The 17,123-nt window shown below is 39.2% G+C and overlaps 1 protein-coding gene across 1 annotated transcript in view; it reads left to right on the forward strand.

The window, feature by feature from the left end:
- LOC127447162 (partitioning defective 3 homolog B-like) overlaps positions 1–17,123 on the forward strand; it is a 502,153-nt gene that overhangs the window by 246,858 nt on the left and 238,172 nt on the right. Inside the window, exon 12 of the mRNA XM_051708779.1 lies at positions 7,397–7,582. Within this exon, the coding sequence (XP_051564739.1) occupies positions 7,397–7,582 (186 nt within the window). The remainder of the gene's footprint in view (positions 1–7,396; positions 7,583–17,123) is intronic.

Consider the following 17,123-nt stretch of genomic DNA (forward strand, 5'->3'; position numbering starts at 1 on the left):
CAGTAGATCATACTGAAGACAACCAGAATTTGTTGTACATTTTACTGACACACCCCGAAAGCAGACCTCTGGCATTTTGGGCAGTATTAAAATTATTTACTCTGCACCAGTGGACACATTTGGTGTGGCTTTCCTGAACCTTGTTTGCCACTTAAATGTTGATTCCCTGGAATGCCATTTTTAATTCTGAATGATGAATATTAGGGGTAGAATTACAATCTTCTATTGTAGCACCTTGTCTTTGGAGTCATTCAGAGAGGTAAAGTTCTGGTAATCCCTTAGGGGCCGTTCAGGTAGAATGCATTCTTGCACTAAAAACAATTAGACGCAGTGCAACGAATGAAACCAAACGCAGGTGTCTCGAGATGCTTTTTTAAAAGTTGAACTTGGCATGACACTCCTGCCCGAGCAGCTGAAAAAAACACAAGATGCAGAGACACAGCACAATGGTCAAATACATCTGTCTTGCACATGTTTACATAGAAAAAACTAAATTGAAAAATAGCATGGATGGATGCATGGACAGTTAGACACAACTGAGGTCTTGGCTGTAGTGTCACACCACACAACAGCTTTTGGTTTGGCATGAATTTATTTTGGATGGTGCACATGTCTCTTAGCATCTGTCCACTGTTGTGATCTCTTTGCCCCTGTGGACTATCAGAGAAGTATTACTCCCCATGTGGGTAAATTATACATCAGATGTATTCTACAGTTTATCACAGAAGGTCTTTTTGTGCTGTGTATGCTTATTTGTGTGGGGGTGAGGATGGGGCTCAGGAGGGGGCCTAAAAAGCTTTGTTTACTGTAGCTATTGTAAAGTGCTCACTCTTGGAGATGACAGAGGTCCAATGACATCCCAGTTCCCCAGAGAACCTTCTCACTTCCTCTTCCTGTCTTCACTAAGCATACACACTGTCTATCTATGTCTCTGAAGCTCAATAATTCTGTTCACACACAAACAATTGAGACAGAAGCCTACATGTGTTTGTGAGTGACTGACATAAAGAGAGTGAGAGAGGTTATGAAAGACAGCGTAATTTCCTGAATGAACAGCTGTGTATCTGCTCATCTTTAAATCCTCAGCATGTCATTTGCTGCTGTACCTATAGACGATGGTGATCAATCTGCTGTGGCTGATGACATCATATGTTGTTTTTATGACATCATTAAGATGGTTTCAACGGTGGCGGAACAGATGTTTCATATGCAGATTAGGCAGTGCATGCCTAAGACATATAGGTGGTACTTATTCACATACTTGTGTCCTTTGTAAGAATTGCAGTTTGAATGAATTTGCTTGCCCTAATGACTAACACAGTAAAGCTTATTGGAGACTTGTTTTCTCATCTTGCGCTTGAGACAGATGTCTCCTAAAAAAAATATGCAAGAGTGCAAGCTGACTGATAAACCCATTTTGACTGTGGAAAATGGCTGAAATAAAACCGATGTGGCATTTTGATTCAGAGTGGGGTCCTGGCAGAGGGCTTGGCTGTGAAATATCATGACTGTAAGCATACTGAAGTGTTGGTAGCTGTACACACAACATGCTTTATCGCAGCGATTTCCCTTGCTGATCAACTCTGTATGATTTGAGGACTTTGTCTTTGTTCTGAACCTCTCTTGCTCCCCTTACCTACTCTGTTGTGTGCATTGGTTTCTCTTAGCTTTAGTAATTAACAAATTTAAAGTCAAGGACAGATAAAGCTCACAGTTAATGATCAGAGGCTTATTTATCAGGGCATTGTTGGGAAGTGTCAAGGCATTTGAAGACGGCCTTTGTCCCTGAGTAAATAATAATTAAAAATTTATGTTTGGACAGTTTTGACATGTAAGAGCCAGTCACTCTGGCATTTGGAAGTTAGTTTGAGGGCATTTGGGGCTTCATCTCTGGGTTAAATTCCTAAAATCCCTTGCTTTTTTCTCTCCTCATGATGACATACAGTCTGCCGTATTTTTTTATTTTTCACAAAAAATCTCAGAGTTGCTGAGTCGAATGTGTGTTTGTGAGTGCCTGACACTAATACTTTCGAAACCCACAATCCCACAGTGAACAGAGATAAACCAGGCATTGCTGACCCACACATACTCAGTCTTAGCTGGCCTTCTCAGCCTTGTTCATTCCTGTAAATTCTCCTAATATTTACAGTGGTCATAGCTCCTGTCAGTGTTAGGTATTTTCTGTACACTACAGGTTATGCATCACGTTTCTTATGTGCTATCTGGTGGGACTTAAACTACAGTTGCAATCGAAATTATTCAACCCCTCTAGACAGTAAGGATTTACAAAGGTAAGCTTTTCTGATGACCCAGAATTTTTAAACTTTACATCTATATCAGTTGAGTGACACATTCAAAGTCATAGTGTGAATATATAACCTAATATTTGTAAATAGCAAGATTTTTTAAAAATACAGCCACGTCATAATTATTCACCCCCTATTGCATGTAGCTGTTTCTTAAATATGTAAGGCTACACAAGTGATTGTTTTAAAACAAAATTGTGTCATCAATCTGCAATGGCACTTATTTAAGTTTTAAAATTTAAGTTTAGCGTTGTAAGCAAAAATTTATTTCTATGCAAAAAATGCAATTAAAATAAGCTGTCTCAAAAGCTAATAGAGGAGATTATTTAATTACACAAGAAAGGTCATGGCTAAAAGTACATTTCCAAGGCACTTCAATTTCCAATAGACAAAGTTGGCAGCACCATTCATACATTTTCTAAATATGGTACAACAGCAATCTTCTTGGGGTGTGGAAGAAAGCAAAACTTCACCAAGGGAAATGTTGACTTGAATATTTAAGAAGTAATTAGGAAAGACCTGTGGAGTCCTGGAAGAAAGTTTTATAGACGTATGACTCTAAACTGAAAATGAGTTTTAGACCCATGGGTCAGCAGTATGTCTGGAGTAAGATGACAAGGTGATGACAAGAACGACATCATCCCCACAGTCAAGCATGGAGGTGGGTCAGTCCTGTTATGGGGGTGTTTTGCGGCTGCAGGAAATGGCTATCCTGGCTATATGACTGACACCATGGATTCTTTCAGGTATCAGGCTATTTTTGCATGAAAAATGTGATGCCTTCAGTGTGTAAATTGAAGCTCGGTGATCACTGGACTTTCCAGCAAGACAGTAACACCAAGGATACATCCAAGTTGTCCAAAATTTGGTTCAGGGATAGGTCGTGGAATGTCCTTAAATGGCCCTTTCAGTCCATCTTTAAAATCCCATTGCAAACCTTTGTTGGGATTTCAAGGAAGCAGTGGGAGCACAGAAACCAATGAATGTCAATGAGCTGGAAGCTTTTGCTCAATTCTAATAGAGAGGTGTCCGAAGCCTGAGAACACTTACCTGAAACATTTATTTGCTGATATTAAGGATGAAGGATATTCCAAAATGATTGACTTTGGGGGTTGAATATTTTTGACATGACATTTGTGGAGAGAATTAGTTATTTTTTATTTTTAAATTTGGGTAAACTGAACTCTTTGTTCTCAAAATCACTCAAATGTGTATTAAAAACTTACTTTGACTGTTTACTGAGGTTTAAGTTGATGTGTTTTAATTCACATCACCAGAATGTATTGCTGGTCGGGGGTTTGAATAATTTTGATTGCAACTGTATATTCTACACTTGTCGCTTTTAAATTTTTTGCGATTTCACTTATAATTAAGTTCACTTATAATGTTAGACAATGTTTCTTGCAACAAAACAGTCTTAATTTAGTTTTAGTTTACTGTTTTCCAATCTCTCTTCTCTTCAACCCTTAAAAGTAATTTAAAGTTGGCTGTTTTTTCTACTGTAGATTTTAGACTTCTATAGACCATTTCAAGGGCTATTCCTCTGTTTAAGGAAGGGACATCTTTGTTCCATTCCAGGCTATTTGCCAAACTCAAACAATAATGCAAAGCAAAAGCAGAAGGTGCTTCTTTCAAAGTGACTTTACCACAATTAATGTTAATAACGTTGACAAGATTGTCATAAAATATCATTATTAAAATGTGAACCATGTTGTTTGGTGGCTGGATGCTCCCTGGATGCCTGGAACTAATGGAAATTAAAGTGTTTTGGAAAACCACAAATACAGTAGGTGCATGAACTGCAGCAGTGAAGTGAGATGGCTTGATACGTGTAGTACTAACAACTGTAGCACACATCTTATCTCTGGTAGGTGAACAAAATTTTTGCCAACTAATAGTTGGTTTGATGGGTAGAGTTTATCTGGCTAGTGAAGTCAGAGTATTTCTTTACGGGCTCTAAAAGTGACTATAGATCGCTTTCATTATAATGAATGAAACTGCACAAGTCATTTACCTTTAGTTATTTAGCAGATGCTTTTATACAAAGTGACTTACAAATGAGGAATATAAGCAATTTGTCAAACAAAAGTCAACAATATCTGCAGTATTGCACTGCCAAGATCTTAGAGTAGCTGGAGTAGTATAACAGTTACCGCAGAAGAAAGAGAGACACAAAGAAAGTTTTTTTTTTTTTTTTTTTTATAAAAACAAATATTTACCTTGTCTACAAGTCACACACTTTCAGCTTTAACAGCTTCATTGTTTATAACAGGAGCGATCCAATGTTCCCGACCTTGCCACTGAGGATATAATTGTAAACATCTGAACTACGAGACCCTTTCATCGCCTCTGTAGTATCAACAACATGTCTGGATAAGTCACTTCATGTTAATGTTTGATGTTCTTAGAGAAAATTTGTTGACTTATTTAAAGGATCCGGTAATGATTCCTCATTGTTTATTTTCAGTTTTTACACATATATTGTTTGTTCTGTTTTAGCTAGACTCTGAAAGTACACACTAGTTATTTTGTTTTGACAGTTCTGGGTTATAAAAATGCAGCTACCGGAAATGTTTCAGGGCCAGACATGAGCAGTAGCATTCTAATTCCTTTGTTATTGTTTACGTTCTTGAAATGGTCTTTATCATGGTTGTGACATCTATACCATTCCATGAAAAGACCTGGAAAAGTCATGGAAATTAATTGGAAATTTATTCACCAGAAGGTGTGGGAACCCTGTACATTAAACCAGGGCTGTAACCACCATGGACATTGAGGGAGTCACTTTGCCCTTAAAGTGAAATTAGTGGTCGATTATATACAGTAAAGTTTTAGGCTCTTGTGAAAAATGTTGGAAAGTGAGGATTACTTCAAAAATAATGCCATAAATAGTTTTCATTTTATAAATTAACATGATACTAAGTCCAGGTTGTTGGCAGATAGGATGTTCCAAGCTTCTTGGAAAATTTGCCACAGTTCTTCTATGTACGTAAGCTGTCTCAGTTGCTTCTGTCTCTTGTAATGCCAGACTGACTCGATGTTCAGTTTGGGGCTCTTTGGGGGCCATGCCATCTGTTGCAGAGCACCTTGTTCTTCTTTTCTATTCTATTTCCAAAAAGAATGTTTGGGAGTCAAAACTTTATATTTCATATTGACACACTAAAGCTGAAGATAAAAAAAAATGTAAAACATCTTATGTGCCTAATACTTTTGAATAATACTGTATGTGTAATTTATATATATATATATATATATATATATATATATATATATATATATATATATATATATATATATATATATATATATATGTGTGTGTGTGTGTGTGGTGTGTATATATATATATATATATATATATATATATATATATATATATATATATATATATATATATATATATATATATATATATATATATACACACACACACACACACACACAGTATATATAGAAAACCACTTGCCATTATATCAAACACAGCTGAAAGCTATTTTGTTCATTAAATGAAGCTTAACATTGTCTTTGTGTTTGTTTTTAAGTTGCCACAGTATGCAATAGACTAGCATGACTTAAGATCAATATTAGGTCAAAAATGGCAAACAAGAAACAGCTTTCTCTAGAAACTCGTCAGTCAATCATTGTTTTGAGGAATGAAGGCTATACAATGCTTGAAACTGCCAAAAAACTGAAGATTTCATACAAAGGTGTACACTACAGTCAAGGACAACTGGCTCTAACAAGGACAGAAACAGATGTGGAAGGCCCAGATACATCTAAACAAGACGATAAGTACATCAGAGTCTCTAGTTTGAGAAATAGGTGCCTCACATGTCCTCAGCTGACAGCTTCAACAGTAAAGAGAAGACTCAGGGGTGCAGGCCTTATAGAAAGAATTGCAAAGAAAAAGCCACTTTTGAAACAGGAAAACAAAAAGAAAAGGTTAGAGTGGGCAAAGAAACACAGACATTGGACAACAGATAATTGGAAAAGAGTGTTATGGATCTTAACCCCATTGAGCTTCTGTGGGATCAGCTAGACTGTAAGGTGCGTGAGAAGTGCCCGACAAGACAGCCACATCTATGGCAAGTGCTACAGGAAGCGTGGGGTGAAATGTCACCTGAGTATCTGGACAAACTGACAGCTAGAATGCCAAGGATCTGCAAAGCTGTCATTGCTTCACGTGGAGGATTGTTTGATGAGAACTCTTTGAAGTAGTTTAAGAAGTTCTTAAAAAAAAAAAAAAATCAAATTGTAATAGTAATTTTTCATGTTATTAATGTCCTGACTATACATTGTGATCAGTTGAATGCCACTCTGGTGAATAAACACATCAATTTCTTTCCATAAGTGCAAAATCTAGCCAATTTCATTTACTTTTACCCCAATCTTAAACATTTGGTAACATACTTGCATCATTTTATTTTAAAAGACCAAGAAAAATCTTTTTCCTGTTTAATATGCTCTGCATAATATTGGTATAGTAAAGATTTGAGATGCTCAGAGAGAGTAGGATGTTTCGAATGTGCCATTAAAATACTGTTAGACACTCTGGCGTCAGCATCCCTCGCTATCTCTTTCTTACTAACATATGCTATTCCATTGTATAGATCAAATACAGACTTATTTCTGACCTTTTTAAAACCCATTTTCTTCTTAATTTGCTCTCCTTCGATCTTTGGAAAGAAAGCCCAAGATAAAAGTATGTTTCCCTGGTGGCAAAAAAATTGCTTTCACCATACAGATATAATAATGTAATTTTTCCTGCCTTTTTATTTTTTTATTAACACTCATTTTAAAACAAACTTTTGCTGAAGAGATGTACAGGTAAATTTAGCATCATTATAGAATGAGAACAGACAAAGAGAGAGAGAGAAAAAAAGGAAATGGGGAAAAGCGGAGAGGGAGAATGCAGTGGGGAGCGTAATGGAGAATGTATTATGTTTCTAAATGACCCCATTGCCATCACAGACTGAAAAGAGGCATGAAAAGGTTGAGCTATTCTATGCTGAAATAGATGGTTTTTTTTGTTTGAATGGAATAACCTCTCTTCCTTTTCTCTTTTTCTTCCATCATTGTTGTTGTCCACTCAGAAAGAGGAGCAGGCCCGGTTGCTGTTGTCTGAGGAGGGTAAGGAGCAACTGATGTTCGAGGTTCCTCTCAATGACTCAGGCTCAGCTGGGTTAGGGATCAGCTTGAAGGGGAATAAGTCCCGAGAGACCGGCGAGGACCTGGGGATCTTCATCAAGTCCATCATCCATGGAGGAGCAGCTTTTAAGGTAATGCAGCACATTTTCATGTGACAGATGATTTTATCCAGTGCATTTTTTCACTACAGCGACTGTGGTATGAAATCACATGAACCCCATGAAATCAAACTTTGAGTTATTTGACTTTTAGTCAAGGTCTGTTTACTTTGAGGCCATCTATTAATATACACAGATATTCAGTATATATATATATATATATATATATATATATATATATATATATATATATATATATACACGTATATACACACTATATATATATATAGGTGGCAGAGGCCAGATAGAATGAGGGGTATATAGCAATCTCTCTCTCTCTCTCTCTCTCTCTCTCTCTATATATATATACATACACACACACATTTTAAACGTTCAGCGTTTTACCTCTGGGAAATTTAACCAAAAATATTGATGACCATCAAATGGCCTCATTGAATCAAATTAGAAAAAAATAATCAGCCCTTTAATATGGCTTGCCCCAACTTAAATATCTCCTGTAATTGCTTTTAATCAATTGTTGCCAAGCATTTAAGTGAATGAATGGTCAGTTCCCCTCATGTTTACACAGGTGTCTTAGGAAAGAAACCACAGGGTTATTTCATCACAATTGTATTTCCACTGTGCCATTTTACTGACATCTGGCAACCAGAAAGTATCCAAAAAAAAATAAATAAAAAAATGTTGTCTTAATTTTGAACATCCCTATTGTTTTATCATTTAAAACCTGACAAACTTAGGAGGTCTCTAAACTAACTTCATTAAATCTATGAAAGGTAATGAGATGTGAGGTGTTACTGTGTTAAACATTGATTTGGGGTTGTGAGTTGAGACTGTAAAGAGGTCATGAATCCCTATTAGTTGCTTTTAGCATGTGTTTTGGTTCCCTTGACCTCCGACCTCTGGTACCACCATTGAATCGGTTTCATTTAACCTTGGCAGGAGGGATAGAGACTGACAGCAGGATGCTAAGTGGACCCAACTCTGTGTTGAGAATGATTGCTATATACCCCTCATTCTATCTTTCCTCTGATGTTCTTTCCAGATGCACCTGCCATTTTCCAGTTTCACATGCAGTCCTGAAGTCACATGGTATTGATAACATTTGGGCCTACAAGGAATAATTGATAATAATGAAAATCATTAATAATAATAAAAATACTGCCACCTTTTACTCACTTTTATTTTGTTCTCAACCTTTATTTTGTTATTGTGTGAACAATAACAGTTGATTCTTTTAACAATTCTTAAGCACCTGTCCGAGGGTGTCAAGCCTTTTATTTAGGGCTGTCACGATTATGAAATTTGTCTGACGATTAAATATCAAACTGTTAATTGTGATTATGGTGATTAATTGTCTGTTTTACGGCTTTCACAATTATGAGGATTACTTTTCATACAAATAGTCATACTTCTCAAGGTGTATATGTGTTTCATACACTTTAAGAAGTCCTTTATTCATATTTAAAAAGGAATCATAATGAAATAGGAATATATGCTTTCCTCAAAGGCTTTAAACACTTGTACAATATTGCACAGGTGTAGGATGACATGAAATTTTTTTTTTTTTCTTCAAATATTTGATCAAATAGTTCCAAATATGTCTCTCTTTTTGGTCACATTTAGTCTTTCATTTTGCATTTACATTGTTGTTTTTGGAACCCATCCCACCTAAAAGTAATTATATTATATTAAAGCAATATCACAGGAGCAAAATTGCTGTATGTCCATCTATCAGCATGGCTATGATTTGGCCATTGGTAATCACAGACATGCTGATCGATGGACAATACAGCACAATTAGGAGTGTGATATTGTTTTTATACAATAGTTCAACAAACAAGTAATTAAATAAGAAGGGAAAAACTAAGGACTGTCCCAAAAAAAATGCTCTAGTGTGTGGAACGACTTTCTTATGCCACTGATTCAGGATCTGCCTTTGATAGTTCAAAAGATGCCCCAAAGCCTCCTTTAAAAATCCACAATTTAGAATTCATAACAATAATAATAATTCCTTACATTTATATAGTGCTTTTCTAGGCACTCAAGTGCTTTACATAGTATAGGGGGAATCTCCTCAACCACCACCAGTGTGCAGCATCCACCTGGATGATGTAGCGACAGCCAAAGTGTGCCAGTACGCTCACCACACTCCAGCTATTGGTGGAGAGGGGAGAGTAGAGTTATAGAGCCAATTAATGGATGGGGATTATTAGGAGGCCATAATTGAGAAGGGCCAATGGGGGAATTTGGCCAGGACACCGGGGTTACACCCCTACTTTTTACGAGAAGCCTGGAATTTTAATGACCACAGAGAATCAGGACCATGGTTTAATGTCTCATCCGAAAGATGGTGTCTTTTTACATTATAGTGTCCCCGTCACTATACTGGGGCATTAGGACCCACACAGACCTCAGGGTGAGCACTCACTGCTGGCCTCCCTAAAACCTCTTCCAGCAGCAAACTTAGTTTTCCCTAGGAGGTCTCCCATCCAGGTACTGGCCAGGCTCAACCCTGCTTAGCTATAGTGGGCAACCAGGCAGGAGCTGCAGGGTGATATGGCTGCTAACAACAGCTTGGGCTGTTTCTAACAAGTTATTGGAGAAAAAAGGGACGAGAGAAAGAGAGACTGTGCATGTGATTACTTTGCAGTGATGAACAGTAATATTGCAGCTGTTAGTTTAACTCTGTTCCTCAGCTGTATTTGTCATGGTCCAGATCTCCTACCAGGTTTGCTTTGTGTGTTCACGTGGTGTCTGTTTGTTTTCCCTTGTGTGTCTGGTGTTGCGTGCTTGCTGTGGGCGGCGTCGCTAGGTAATGCTCTCTTTGTGCTGCTCGCTAATCATTAGCAGCAGCTGTTGTTCGTTTTCCCCCAGTCTATTTAATCCCTGTGTTTGTTCTGTCTCGTCGCCTGATCGTCTTGTATGTTCACTGTTTCTTGTCCTGCTATGATTGGATTCTCGCTTTAGGTATCTTTGGTTTCTTTACCATGCCTCTGCCCACCAGCTTCCTGCTCTGGTGAACTCAAGACGTGCCGCTCATTTCTCTCTCATTGTTATCTGGTCTTTGCTCTCCAGCTATCTTCATTTCCCACTGAACAGTCAAAGTTTGCCTATGTCATCACTCTTCTGTCTGTGCGTGCTTGTGTATGGGGAATCACGGTTTGGGAGAATAACCACCCGTGTTGTGCCTCATTCCAGTCCTTCGCTGATGAGCTGAAGAAGGTGTTTGACCATACAGCCTATTTCAAGGAGGCTGCACGGGCTCTCTCTGATCTTCGCCAGGGTGACCGGACTGTCTCTGAATACACCATCGAGTTCCGAACCCTGGCAGCTTCCTCTGACTGGAATGAGGGGGATCGGTTCCTGCATGGGTTGGCGGATTACATCAAAGATGAGATCTACGCACTGGACCTACTGGCAAAGTTTGACGACTTAGTGAATCTGGTATCTGGCTCTTTGTCAATGTCACTGCTCTACTGGCCTGCACCGAGAAGCCTTGTCTGTTCTTCAATGTCCTGTCTCTCTCTGTTAGGGGGTTCAGAGCAGTCTCCTGAGGTCGAACCCATGCAGGTGGGCAGAACTCTGCTATCATGGGAGCAGAAACATCGACAACGCTCTCAGGGACTCTGTCTGTACTGTGGAGGTACAGGTGATATTGCTGCCAAGTGCCCAGTAAAAGACAGAGCTCATTAGTAGTTTGGGGGTTGCTGGTGAGTGGTACTTTGACTCTGAAAACCCCTTGTCAGGTGACTCTCCTCCTGGCCAAGCTGCAGTATGGTTCTTCTGTTAACAACACTAGTGCTTTGTGCACTCAGGTGCCGAGGGCAATTTCATGGACCACAAGTTTGCTAAGGGGATGGGCATTCTGTCCTTTCTGCTCCTGGAGCCGTTGGCGGATCACACTTGGCCAACGTCACCCACTGTACTGTTCCGGTGAGTCTTATGGTTTCTGGCAACCACCGAGAGATTCAATTTCTCCTTATGTACTCTCCTTTCACTTCGGTGGTGTTAGGGCATCCTTGGCTGGCGAGGCACAATCCTCACCTCAGCTGGGCAGAGAGTTACGTTATTTCTTGGAGTTTTTATTGTCATGCTAATTTTCTTGGTTCTGGATCCTCCCCTGTTCTTTGTTTTGTGTTGCAGGATGATCATGTGGATGTGTCTGGCATACCAGGGGAGTATCATGACCTGAGGGCGGCATTCAGCAGGTCTCGGACTGCGTCTCTCCCTCCTCGTCATCCCTACAACTATGCTAAAGATCTGTTGCCGGGTGCTTCTCTGCCCAAGGACCGACTCTATTCACTTTCCACCCCAGAGAGAGAGGCCATTGAAAAGTACATACAAGAGTCTCTGGCAGCCAGTCTCATTTGCCCTTCCTCTTCTCCGGCTGGTGCAGGGTTTTTCTTTGTGGAGAAGAAGGACGGATCGCTCTGTCCCTGTATTTACTATCAGGGGTCTGAATGACATTGCTGTTAAGAACACCTATTCTTTACCCTTGATGTCTTCAGCCTTCGAGTCACTTCAGGGGGCATCTGTCTTTACAAAGTTTGACCTTCGCAATGCCTATCACCTGGTATGTATATGGAGGGAAATGAGTGGAAGACAGCCTTTAACACCCCTACAGGACATTTTGAGTATTAGGTTATGCCTTTTGGTCTTTCTAATGTCCCGGCTGTCTTCCAGGCACTGGTCAATGACGTGTTCCGGGACATGGTAGACCATTTTATGTACCTGGATGATATACTGACCTTCTCCCAGTCTCTCCAGGAACATGTACGGCACGTCAGGTTGGTGCTCCAATGGCTGCTAGAGAATCTGCTCTTCATTAAGGCATAGAAGTGTGTATTGCCCGGGGTCTAAGAATATTAAACCTGATGCGCTGTCTCATATTTTTGAGTCCCCGGATACCATCGTTCCCACCAATATGGTGATAGCGGGGGTATCCTGGAAAATCGAGTCTAAAGTCTGTTCCGCTTTACACAAAGTCACTCCTCCCTCCAGTTGCCCACTGGGTCAGTTTTTTGTGCCTGAGAGTGTTCAGTCCAGCATCCTCCAATGGTGTCATTGCTCCAATGTGGCCTGTCACCAAGGGGTGAGTCATGCCCTTGTCAAGCAGCGATTCTGGTGGCCATCCATTGCACGTGACACCCATCAGTTTGTCTTGGCCTGCTCAGTCTGTGCTTGTTCTAAGACCTCCGTTTGTCTCATAGCAGGCCTCCTCCAGCCACTCTCAGTCCCTTCGAGACCCTGGTCCCACATTGCCATTAATTTTGTTACTGGTCTTCCACCTTCCCATGGCAATATGGTAATTTTGACCATGGTGGACCGGTTCTCGAAGGACCGCTCCCTCATTGACGAGTTTAATCTTCGTTGCGTCAACCCACCTTGGAGTGCCAGGAGATGCTCCTGGGGGGAGGTACTGTCATCGTCCAGATCTCCAACCAGGTTTGCTCTGTGTGGTCACGTGTTTTCTGTTTGTTTTCCCTTGTGTGTCTGGTGTCGCGTGCTTGCTGTGGGCAGTGTCGCTAGGCAACGTTCACTTCGTGCTGCTCGCTAATCATTAGCAGCAGCTGTTGCTCATTTTCCCCCAGTCTATTTAATCCCTGTGTTTGTTTTGTCTCGTCACCTGGTCGTCTTGTTTGTTCACTGTTTCTTGTCCTGCTATGATTGGATTCTTGTTTTGTTATTTATCTTTGGTTTATTTATTTTTTGTCAGACTCTCTTGCCCTGCTTTCTCTGCCTTTTGCTGCAGCTCTACTGGTGCCTGCCCTCGTGCCCTGTGGATAATATCTGCCTTGGACATTGTAGATTGTTTATCTGTGTTTCAGCCTTGGACTTTGGTTTTCCTTCATTCTCCATCAACTACTGCAGCTGGCCACCGCCATAGTCTCTCCTTCACCACCTTGTGACTGTTTTTGCATTTTTGTTTATCTGTTTCTCAATTAAATCTTACTTACTGCACCTCTGATTCTGGATCCTCAGTACTTCCCTGACAGTAGTGTTATGATAATCGGCTCCAATCATGGAGTGATGCTGCCATACGTGTTATCTGAAATATTCTACTAGTATTTTGTTATTAGAGATAAAACGTGAAGGACACCAGTTTCATTCTTGCAAATTTCTTGGGGATCTCTTATTTTGACACCGAGACTGAAAGCGTTCTCTCCTCCACCATGTTGAAAGTTTACCTCTTTTGAACTTGTTCTCCCAGCTCGGATGCCCTGAGTGTATTTGATTACTCTCAGTCTGTCGCAACTCTCAGCTGTGATCGGCAGTAATGCTGAAGCTGTTAGTTTAAATCTATTTCTCAGCTGTTTTGTAGTAGTAATCCAAGTGATCATGGAGTGAGAGACAATTCCATATGACTTCAGAGAAATGTATGCACTGACTAACATCGTTTGTCAACGTCAGCTCAACTCGGTCATAGCACACACAAGACTGTCTTTTTCGCTACATGCTTTATATATTATATAATATCATATATCATATCATATATATATATAATATCATATCATAATATACAATCAAATAATCACGATCAGACAATTATTTAATAATCTTGACATACAACTCATGTGGTCTATTCTTTTGAAACCATACGATAGCTTTGTCTGAGGAACAGACCGCAATTTAAGTCATTATTTACAGATAATCTTGCCCTCCCCTGAAGCTCACTTCTAGCCTGCGTGTTACGTCCGGAATTCAAAAATCGCTGATCACGTTTGTTTACTACACACATTAAAACAAATGTTGTTTTGGTATCAATGACATTGGCACACCATTTAAAAAAAAATAAATCTGTGTATGTGGGATGCATGTGATCTTTGGCAAAAGTGGAAATAGTCAAATAATAATTACTTGAATGTCGGTCTGTTTCGCTCACAAAGCTATTGTATGACTTTAGAAGACCTAAAATATAGCACAAGTCCTATGGACCTTTTTTTTTTTTTTTTTTTTTTGCTTTTTTTTTTTTTGCTTTTATGGTGTAAGTTTGTTTTTGTTTTTTATAGCTTGACAGCCCCTGATCACCATGAAATAATGTTGTATGGGAGGAGCTGTATATGGATTTTTAAAATGTATACTTAAGTGTTCCACTGAAAAATAACAGCATATATGTTTGGAACAACTTGTAGGTGAGTAGATAATGACAACATTTTCATTTTTGGGTGAACTATCTCTTTTATCTAAGTTTTTCAGGATTTTTTCAGGATTTATGCAAGGTATTAAAAGTCTCTGCTTTGAGATTTTACCTTCTCTACTACTGCATAAATGTCATGATGTTTAAACATGAATGACTCAATGGCCCACACAGATTTTTTTGTGAACCAGTCACTACAAGATTCTTCCAGCTACTACTTTGCTCAGTCATGTGAAAATGTACTTGTCAGATGTGTGGATTTGTGTATCTGTGTCTCTACCCAAAGCATTCACATTCATGCGCGAGTGTGTGAAGTTTACTTGTGAAGATAAGGGTTTGAGTTGCGTCATCTCACTTTGCTTTTAGGCCTTTAGCGGCTTGGAAATGCAGCTTTTGTGTTTCAGAGGTTGTGTAGAAAAAAAAAAAAAAAAAAAACGACTTAAATCCAAAGCTTCTCCATCATCCTAAAGCTTCGTTAGATCATACTGTTCAGACAGGGGTAGAAGGAGCCACTGCAAAGGTGATACACATGACTTCTCACACTTGAGTCCCAGCACAGCAGAACTCTGGGTAACATGCTCCTAATTCCCCATCCAGTACCCAGTGAGGGAGTGCAGAAACTGTAGAGTGCTGCCTGTGTTAGCTCCAACACATTAATGCTAATTAAAAACTCTCCAAGCCCATGTTAATGAGTTGGAAGTGTCCCGAGTCTGTGAGTGGGATGTGTTTTCTTCCAAGAGCCAAAGTGGGAAGGCAAGAGGAGGCCGGGGTGAATGAAGCAGTTTCTTGCAAAGTTAAAGTTGGCTTGCATTTGCAAAACAGGAAAATGCAGTTTCCGCGTACAGAACTCATTCTAGTGTGTCCGAGCTCTTGCACCTTTGTATGCTAAGGAACAACCACTCTTCAACACTTCTGATTGTTTTCAGTTGCAGTAAAGGTAAATAGTTATGTGTCTGGTGAATTTTTGGTGGTTGGATTAGATAGAAACTTACAGTGGTGTTAACAACATCCAAAAGTGTCCTAATTAGTCATAGTCATTCTTAATATGTAAGTCAGATTGATTAATCACATATATTTGGCCATTTTTAGATTATTGGCACTGGGTCATACTGCCTTACAAAGCCAAAACACAATAACTATGCCAACACTGAATGTGAGCAAATGGCTTTAAAGCTTTTTTTTTTTTATTTTTTTTTTACTTTCCAGCCAAATGTGGATTATTAATTATTCTTACTCCATTTTCTCTGAATTTGAGCATATTTTAGCCAAAGCCATCTGTCACAGGACAGATCAGAGACCAAGAGACTGGATTTTGTTTACAACTCAGTTTTGACAAAATGTGGAATTACTGCATTTTGCCTTTGCAAGTCAGGACACAATTGGCCAATTAAGTGTTTGTTTTCTCTTATGTCAGTTCCTAAATCTACCGACTGCCATCAATTGATGTTTGCTTGTTTTTAGTTTTCAAATATTTGCAATTGAATTGAGTAACTTTTGTGTAAAATAAATGTTGATGTAATTTCAGCAATTTTGTGGCCCCAAATAGGTCAATCACTAATTGTTTCCCTAATTGTTAATCACTTTGTTCCCAATATGCCCTTAAAAAAAAACATTTCCCTGCATGAATTGCCTCTTGTCAGTCATGATTCATAAAACACTGGCATGTGTGTTTCCTCTAATTTACAAAGACCAGTGTGATCAGAATCAATACCCCATTTCCTGCTATTTATTCACCACCTCATCTCCACTGTTATTCAGAATAGCCATCAACTGGCTTAAATAATGCTGCCTTGCAAGCACTGTAATGAAAGAAAGTAGAATTGGTGAGCATTGTGGCTGAAATGCAATAACATAATTTTTATCACTGTAATAGTATACATCACAATAAAGATAGTGTGCTCCGAATTCAGCTTTTTTGATATTTGAAATAATCATGCTGTAATGCCTATATATATATATATATATATATATATTATTATTATTTTTTTTTGATAATCCTCTGAAAAATATGTCACAAATTAAAGATACTTCATCTCACCTAATTTTCTCATTATTATTCATAAACTAATGATAAGTTTGGCATCAGCACAAAAACAGCTTCACATTACACTGATGATCCAGAACATTATGACCACTCACAGGTGAAGCGAATAACATTGGTTATCTCCTAAAAAGGCCACATGTCAAGGTCTGTGTAGATTAGATGGTAAGTGAACAATCAGCTCTCGTAGTCAATGTGTTGAATGCAGGAGAAATGGGCAGGAATAAAGACCTGAGTGACTTTGACAAGGGCCAAATTGTTATGGCCAGATGACTGGGTCAGAGCATCTCTGAAACGACAAGGCTTGTGGGGTGCTCCAGGTCAGCAGTGGTGAGTACCTAACAAGGAGGGACAAACCACAAACCGGCGACAGG

The sequence above is a fragment of the Myxocyprinus asiaticus genome, chromosome 10 (assembly GCF_019703515.2).
Source record: "Myxocyprinus asiaticus isolate MX2 ecotype Aquarium Trade chromosome 10, UBuf_Myxa_2, whole genome shotgun sequence".
Lineage (NCBI taxonomy): Eukaryota > Metazoa > Chordata > Actinopteri > Cypriniformes > Catostomidae > Myxocyprinus > Myxocyprinus asiaticus.